This window comes from Olea europaea, chromosome 10 (genome assembly GCF_002742605.1).
Source record: "Olea europaea var. sylvestris chromosome 10, O_europaea_v1, whole genome shotgun sequence".
NCBI classification, from domain to species: Eukaryota; Viridiplantae; Streptophyta; class Magnoliopsida; order Lamiales; family Oleaceae; genus Olea; species Olea europaea.
The window spans coordinates 23,696,980-23,705,659 of record NC_036246.1 but is presented as its reverse complement, the minus strand read 5'-3'; the positions used below and the strand labels follow the sequence as shown (position 1 = coordinate 23,705,659).

Here is an 8,680-nt window from a genome sequence, read left to right as displayed (position 1 = left end):
ATTTGCTGATGGATAAAGTCAAGGTCATGAAATTATACCAATTTATCCTACATGTACAAAAAATGACAGATTTTCTTAAAAAATAATCCGAAGATATAAACTCTAGAGCAACCCAAATCTCAATTATGTTCAACTCAAATATAAAAATATTGTTGAATATCACTACTAAGCATAAAAAATATGTCATAGAACTCAAAAATCAAGTTGATGCTATTGCAGCACAACTAAAATATATACTGTCTGAGACAGATATACCAAAGAGTTCAGAAATGAGTTTTCCAAATCAATACCAAACAGGGACAGCTGGAAGCAACAGTGGACCCAGATGTGACAACATACCAATTGATAATAAAGGAGATTTCATTTCTGTATCATCAACCAAGAAAGTTATGATACATGAAAGAGATACCAAAACAATCAGTATCATAAACCAAAAAGATAAAATCCATTTAGATCCAAAAGAAGAAAAATATGTCGAAATAGTCAAAATTGCTCATGAAATAAAAATAAGTGATTCATGTTTCATTTTTCCGGAAAATAATGTTTATCCCATAATAACAGTTATGGAAGGAGGAGACCCTTCATTTATAAAAAATATGACAGACTATGGATTTATGAATTTGATATATCTAGGAAAAGATTTAATTGAAATTTCGAAGTTTGATGACATATTCATTAAACAAGTATCCAGATTTGCCAAGGGAATGAAAATATATTTGAAATTCTATTCAACAAATTCAGAATATGATGGAATTGTTTACTATCCAGTTGAACATATAATCTCAATTGGATATGTTGCAGCCAATTTCCAAATAGATGTTATAGAAAATAACAGAAAAGTTCCAACAGTGACAAAATCATGGATCAGATATAGAAGAACACTTGGAATTAAAGTCATTTACAACATTATCAAAAATTTGTTTGATAAAAAATTTTCATGCTTATGCCAATATGAAAATTGGATGTTGGTATCCAATGGAAGATACGAAAAATCAAAAATTTTAAAAGACTATATTACAAGATTTGATATACATCAATTTTCAAGATATCCTACCACTATAAAAGAATTCTGCCAACTAAGAGAGTGTCCCAGCTGCATGTGAAGAAATGAAGGAAGAGGACAATAATATAGCACCTTTGACAAAGGATAATACAGCTGTATGTGATGACATTGAAGATAAAGAGCAATACTAGAAAAATATGCTCTTTGGATAAAAAGTTGAAGCAACATGTGAAAATATAGGCCCAAAGAGGAAAGTAATAGAAAGGCAAGTGTGCCTTGCTAATGTACTTAATGATGTAATTGAGTCTCATAAACTTATATAAATAGAGACATTGTCATAGAGAAAGATCATCTAATCTTGAAATCTCGAGTTGTATGCAATAGTTACTCAAAAAGCCCATTCCTAGTCTGAAAAACCAATTTTTTTGGAAATCTTTTTGTACCAAATAAAAGTCTTGTATAAATTATAATAGAAATATAACTCTAATATTTTGATATGAATATGAGTTTTTAAATCTTTATTTCCATAGATTCTTGAAAGATCTGATAAAAAGTTTTTTTCTTATTTTAACAAAAAGAATTTTTTTTTAACAAAAGTTTATAATTTATTCTTTAGAAATTGATACAGTGAGAGCAAGTAGATGAAATAGTAACAATTCCATAAATGCGGAAGGCTGTTGAAGGAAGCAGTTTACAGATTTAGAGTTCGAAGGTCATTCGGTTCTAAGAATAAAAGTCCAAATCAAATTTAAGGTAAAACTATTAAAACTTTTGCTAAAATTAGAATGAATTTTTTTAAGATCTTAAAGAATCGTAGGGATTAATTGATGATTATGAATAAATGCCAAGATATACAATTGAATGATTGGATAATCTATTAGAAAAAATGTTAGAAAAAATAAAGAATATTATCTCTCAACTAGAAAATATAAATTTACTATTTGAAGAATATAGTATTTTAATTAGAAAATATGAAATATATTTTACAGATTATTCTTATTTATTAGATTATAGAATGAATTTATATTCAAATATTCAAAGTAGAAGATGAAATTAGGATATATGTTATAATATAGAAAGAATCATTTCGTTAAGAGTAATATAGACATTTCAATAAAAAGAAATAGTGACAGACCAAATAGAAAAATCTCCCGAAAATAAAATTGTGTGAATATGATAACTCACCCTTAAAAATGTGTTTACAAGTGCGGATAAGAAGTTTGGAGGTGTGAAAGTGAATGGACATGAATACCCCTTGCCCTAGAAACCTCGACACAGCTAAATGGAAGGCTGGAATTAAATTGCTAAAATCCAACGGCCTACAATAATTGGCTATTGTTATATATATATACTGCAAAAACCCTACATATCATTCCTCTCGATCAGTGACCCTTTACATCGGCGCTCGAGTAATTCTTCTGTGCTCCAGATCTCTCCCTGTTCAAGGCTTTCTACAACTGTTTAATCTCTCTTCAAGATGGTGAGATGTCGAGACGTGGTAGTTTTAACAGAGTTTATTATGATTCTGTGTATAATTAACTGTAAACTAATTTGTGTTTATAGGTTTTGCCAAACGACGTTGATTTGCTGAATCCACCAGCTGAGCTTGAGAAGAGAAAGCACAAGCTCAAGCGTCTCGTTCAGTCCCCGAACTCGTTCTTCATGGTACGCATCTCGATCTAATTTTTTTTTTTCGTTTTTTGCTAATTATCTCTTGGTTATGCTTTGTTTAATTTATTTTATTTTTCAATTGTAGGATGTCAAATGTCAGGGTTGCTTTAATATGTAAGTGCTTTGGTTTTCTAGTTATCCATTAAAGTTTCTTTTTTGAGACAAAGAATTTGTTTTCCATATGTATATGCGTGTTTATTTGCAGAACCACAGTGTTCAGCCACTCACAAACTGTGGTGGTGTGTGGGAACTGCCAGACCGTGCTGTGTCAGCCGACTGGGGGTCGTGCCCGGCTCACGGAGGGCTGCTCCTTCAGGAGAAAGGGTGATTGATACGTTAGTATTTGTGTTGCACTCCCTGTTTGCACTCTTGAATTGGTTTAAAGATAGTATCGGAGTTTACGTTCTAAGTGAGAATGTGAGGCGGGTTTATATTTTTGGTACTCTTATTAAATTAACATTTTTCCTTGTTAAGGGTTATTTTCTGAATTTTGAAAGTGCCTTATCTTGTTGAGATGGGATATATGTTGATACATCTTACGAAATATTTAATTATTGCTTATTTGCTTTCTTATACATGGTTAAGTAATGTAGATAATATGATGGTTGAGATGGTAAATCACTTGCTGTGTAGTTTATAAGTCAATACTTTATTGATTATTCGAGTCCAGTTGATGTGAGTTCTCAAAATTCATTTTGCCCTTGCCAAAATTTATTATTCTTGAAGTCTCAAAATTTGCTCATTATTATTTTTCCTATGGTAGAGTTGACAATGTGATGTTAAGTAATGACATAAACATGCAATGGAAAGTGGTACAACCAAACTTTATATCAAAATCTGATCATCTGTTTTGCTTCTTGCCACAAAATGAAGTTGTGATCTTGAACATTGGTTTAATATGGAACTCTTTAGGCTTTAATTGGCACTCGGAAGCTTGGGTTGTGCTTTATGAAAATATGATTCCTGGTTAATTTTCAAGTATACATGATGTTGAAAATATGATTGTTGAGGTTAAAGGCCTGTTCGTCCTTGAGAGAGTCACAACTGAATTTTTGTTTAGGAAAATAAAAGTAAAATAATGTCGTTTGTCATGTTGAACATGTACAGGTTCTAGGCTCTATCCTAGGGATCGGTTGGTGCAAAATTAAATTCTATTCTAAGAGAAGCATGAATAAAATGAGAGTCGTGGAATTTTTGATTAATTGGAATTTGGTATTTTGATAGGTTTGTTTTGTGATATGTTAGGAGCTCGCAATATGGGGAACCCACTTTTCAGTCCAGATAATGCAAGTATGTCATTATTTTAATCACATATGTTCTCTTCTTTTGTGTCCTCTCTTCTTATTCTGTCTTCACTCTATTTCCTTCTCACTTCTCCTGTGTCAAGTTCTACATCAGACGTTTACTGAAAAATCATAACCCCTATGGGTCCTTGATGTAACTAAAATGATAACATGTTTTATGATATATGAGACAGTAGTGGGTTAAGCAGACGAGAGAATTCTTGATTTTGTTGTAACAAAATTTTAACCTCTTGGCATTTAGATCCTCTGTTCTGGATATATTGAGATGCTGTTGTCCAAAGAGTTTTCCATGTATTTGCATGTTTCCTTCTAAATGAAGAGTAGGTGTACTGCCAACCCCTTATTATAAAATTTTAGTATAGCATGGTCTTTTTTTCTTGTGGATTGCATCATCGTTACTCTGCACGATTTCAAAGCTTGGTTTTCCTTGGAATTCTTTGTCTTAGGTTCGGTTGTGTTACTCCAGTGTTTAGGAGTTTATAGATCTTATGCCAATGTTCGAATATTAGATGCTTTACATGTAGTCTTCTTTTGAAGGTGTGCTGTATTGTACTCTGAAATTATCTATTTATGCATAGACACATGACCACGACTATTCACCTAAAATCAGTAAATCATTCCCTCCCAACTCCTCTAAATAGATATGGAACACCCAAGATATTCAGAATCCTAAATTGTTATCATACTACATTCTCAGAGTACGGTACAATTGATTGAAGTATTGGAATACCTTTAGCTACCCGCTCATTTTCCCGGCAAGGTGGGTTTAATTGATTAGTGATTGTTGATCTTTTCTTTTCACAAGTTTGATCAGGTTGGATTTGGGGCCCTAGACACGGAATTTCTGAGCCACTGTCTAATTTTTGTCAATTAAAATTCACAAAGAATTAGTGGCGAAACTATATGTCAGCGAACTTTTTCAAAGTGAAACCAAATCACGTGCGAGATGTGAAGCCTTATAATCAATATCAAGAATGAGCAGTGAGCAAGTGTACAATTTATTGTTGATCTTTTCTTTTCACAAGTTTGATCAGGTTGGATTTGGGGCCCTAGACACGGAATTTCTGAGCCACTGTCTAATTTTTATCAATTAAAATTCACAAAGAATTAGTGGCGAAACTATATGTCAGCGAACTTTTTCAAAGTGAAACCAAATCACGTGCGAGATGTGAAGCCTTATAATCAATATCAAGAATGAGCAGTGAGCAAGTGTACAATTTCACCAGCTACTTTCATGTTAGTATAAATGTGTCATTAATAGAAAGGAGCTAAATACCTCTAGGACCTCCTAGAAAAATTATAATTGGTTAGAGTTGGGAACAAAAAAAAAAGATGTGCAAAAACTTAATATCCTCATTGTGATGCTTTGGTTATACGAGCAATAATTGTCCATACCGGTCTCAATTGAATGCTTGTGAATAATGAATATTTTGTAAATATCCTATTCAAATTGACCACCCTTGGACTCCATGGCAGACCCTTTATAAAGCTCACCGGGGATAGTCTAGTCCGCATGGACAGATTACTCCATTAGTGGAACTTGGAGAAGAATCCAGAGTGTTCCAAGGGTACGTATATTTTTTGTTCATTGAAAGCATACCTGCATAACAACTAAGGCAGTAACATACCCTCATAGGGTAATCGAATTGGTGGAGTAGGTGAAGGCAGAGACCTTTGGCGACGAGTTCTATTTCCTTATCAACATTTTTTCGGTTGAGCCTATCGCACTGGGCTTACCTAATGTAGTTTACCTGGTTGGCGTGGTTTGCAAGCTATTGTGTCAGCCTGAGGGTTTTCCCGGTATGCACCCAAAGGGTAGCAGTTGTAGGTTTTTCGGTTATAAAAAAAAATAAAAAATAAATAATTAAAAACTGAGGCATTAACATTAGCTCACCATCTATGCATCAAATCCCAAACTCCTATGGGGATAGCCTGCATCAGAGGGAAACAAGGGACTGCACGAGAGTATTATTTCAGGGCGTTAAGAAATGCAGCCCTACGAACCTGTGGTTAATACAACTATGGTGATGGAAACTATGGGAAAAAATTCTAAAAAACGAAACCACACACAACCTTCACCGACCAAAGTGTATTTCTAAAGCTGAAGCGATTGAAGAGCTGAAAAGCTCTCTTCTTAGTAAATTCCAGAAATTGGCAAAGATCGTGAATTGATTAAGACAAAACCTGAAAATGCAAAAACTCACTTGCGTTGAAGTCTCTTTCCCTATCATGGAAATTCTTGTATTTGTGAAATTCCTTCCTCCTATTTTGGAAATCCCTATGTTTGCAAAGTTCCTTCCGCCTGTTTGCTTGTTTCAGTTCTCATATGGGCGAGTCGCATCCTGCCTGATTGGTTCTCCTATGTTTCACCTGTCTTGAGAAATATGTTGAATAACACGTCTATTTGGGACAAGGTTTCTTTTGCCGGATAACATCATTTTTTGTTAGGCGAGGTTTATTCCACGTAAAAGTATTATTTCTTGTTGGGATGCTATATATTGTTTATGGAAGATTTTCCTAGTTAGGTGAGGATGATCTCATCTTTATTGAGAAGTGTAACCTCATATGTTAGCTAAGGTTTTGCCCTAATGTAATGGTTTCTTGTTTAACGAAAGAGCTATTGAAAAAGGTTGAGTATCTTTAGATCGTAATTTATTAATTTTGGAAAGAAAATGTAGCTTATTCTAACAAGCTAACAACCTCATATGCAATTAGTTTTATATGCATTACCCATAGTAGATCTATGTAGTGGCAGTTGTAGCTATGTAATTTTTTTTTATTAATATCGTCTCATAAGTCAGGTGTGAAAGATATAACACCACCATATTTTTGTAAATCACGTATTAGCAATATTTTGGTTCTTGTGAAATAATTAACGCAATAGGAATGAAGAGTGTTTCTATACACTAGAACGTACCTTGATTGAAAATAATTATACACGAATCTTGTGAAATATTTGTTATTCACTATGCTTAGCAGCAACTCAGCACTAACTACGAACTTGACCATTCCTTCATGACATTTTTCTTCCAAATAAATTCATGTGCTGATTGTAATAGAATTAGTACCATAAGGAGTAGCAAAATAAGTTGTGTTTGACCAATAACTCTACGCCGAAATGAAAATGGGTAGAATGACTTTTTGAAAAATGAGTGATTGAAAAAGAAAGAAAAGTTTTCAGTTTACATATAATATTATTTTATGGAAGATTGTGTGGTTGAAAATATGAGAAGGAGAAATGAAATTGAATTTAATGGAGGCTAAATGGGGAATATATTCGGTTGAATATTTCTTGTAAAGCCGATTGAGGTGAGTAGTTTTGATTCCCTTTTGCCATACCAATTTTGTTTGGCAATATTTGCATGCTGGTTTAGATTCTTGCACTCCTACTATACGACCTATGAAAATCAATTTGAACATTTCACTGTTTGTTTGGACTTTCAACTTACCTTTTGAATCAACTACTTTGATTTCTTTTTCATCAGTGTCATCCAAATTAATTGGATGGCTATTTCCATGCATATCTTCGAACTCCCCCACCCCCCAAAAAAATAAAATCATCAGAAATTGGAATGTTATTAAGACTGGTAAAATTATTATCTAAAATGGGAGACGTGGATTGTGGTGTCAATGGTGAGTTACCATGACCAAACATAGTCTCGACATAGTTATTGGGATTCATTTGTATAAAAGAAATTGAAAGCTATAACTAAAAAATAAAAAATAAAAAATTAATAGATGAAGAATTAAATTAAATTGAAAATGAAGTGAGAAAATACAAGGTAAGGAATGATTATGAACAATGAAGTAATATTGAATAACATAAGGAATTGAATTGAGGATGAAAAATTTAGACCGTAAAATGTAGAAGATAGAACGCAAAGAATTGGTGTGAAAAAATGAGTTTAAATAGTAGGTATTTATAGAGTTTTAAAAATAATAAAAAATAATCCCCAACAGTTACTTTTGAAAAGTTAAATGTGACCAAATGGTCATATTTTCCAAAAAAATAAAAAAAATAATAATAATATATATATGATCGTTTGGTCACAAAAAATAAAAATAAAAATGTCCATGCACACCTCGCTCAAGCCTTGCCCAATTTTTTTGGGGCCCAACTCATCTCTATACGAGTCTAAGCAGCCCATGGGATAGAGCCAAGATAAGCTAAGTCAATGAGCCACTCGACCCAACTACCATCGCAAATAGGTAGGTTGAAAATGGTTTTATCCTATTGTTGACAGCAAGAGTCTTAGGAATAAAATAGTGTCAACAACTACCATAGGAGTTACTACCTCGGTGGACCGTTGGCACTCTAGGCTAGGACACCCTTCTAAATTTTTTTTTAGATCTTTAGCTTGCACAAAGTCTTTGACTTTGTCCAATTTAGTCAATAAGTTAGATTTTTGTTTCTCTTGCCAATTAGAAAAGGCAAAACAATTACCTTTCCATGAGTCAACTCGTCACTCTGCAATACTCGTCTTTAGATCATTTATTTAGATTTTTTGACTTCACTTATTCCGTCTACTAGCGGGTGTCATTTATAAAATTCAAATTTCTTGTTGAAAATTATTTTTGTTCTCCCATTAAGCAATTACAAACAGACAATGACAGAGAATATTTATCATATCGATTTAAAGAATTTTATTTCTAAACGTGGGATCTTCCATAGATTAACATGTCCTCGTACTTTTCAACAAAA

General features: G+C 33.0%; 1 protein-coding gene across 2 annotated transcripts; it reads left to right on the top strand.

Moving 5' to 3' along the window:
* Nucleotides 1-2,344: 2,344 nt before the first annotated feature.
* On the top strand, nucleotides 2,345-4,270 carry LOC111401567 (40S ribosomal protein S27-2). Of its 2 annotated transcripts, XM_023029361.1 has the most exons (5): nucleotides 2,345-2,483; nucleotides 2,567-2,668; nucleotides 2,760-2,788; nucleotides 2,880-3,009; nucleotides 3,899-4,270. In XM_023029361.1, the coding sequence occupies exons 1-4, from the start codon at nucleotides 2,481-2,483 to the stop codon at nucleotides 3,004-3,006; spliced, it is 261 nt and encodes an 86-aa protein (XP_022885129.1). In that variant the 5' UTR covers nucleotides 2,345-2,480; the 3' UTR covers nucleotides 3,007-3,009; nucleotides 3,899-4,270. The 2 variants fall into 2 exon arrangements, with proteins under 2 accessions (XP_022885129.1, XP_022885128.1); XM_023029360.1 differs by lacking the exon at nucleotides 3,899-4,270 and having other exon boundaries at nucleotides 2,880-3,249.
* The last annotated feature ends 4,410 nt before the right edge of the window (nucleotides 4,271-8,680 follow it).

What these genes read in the sequence shown, in the direction of transcription:
- LOC111401567 (XM_023029361.1), top strand. An exon ending in CCCCGAACTCGTTCTTCATG is followed by an intron (nt 2,669 to 2,759) that starts GTACGCATCTCG and finishes TTTCAATTGTAG; the next exon opens with GATGTCAAATGTCAGGGTTG. An exon ending in TGTCAGGGTTGCTTTAATAT is followed by an intron (nt 2,789 to 2,879) that starts GTAAGTGCTTTG and finishes GTTTATTTGCAG; the next exon opens with AACCACAGTGTTCAGCCACT.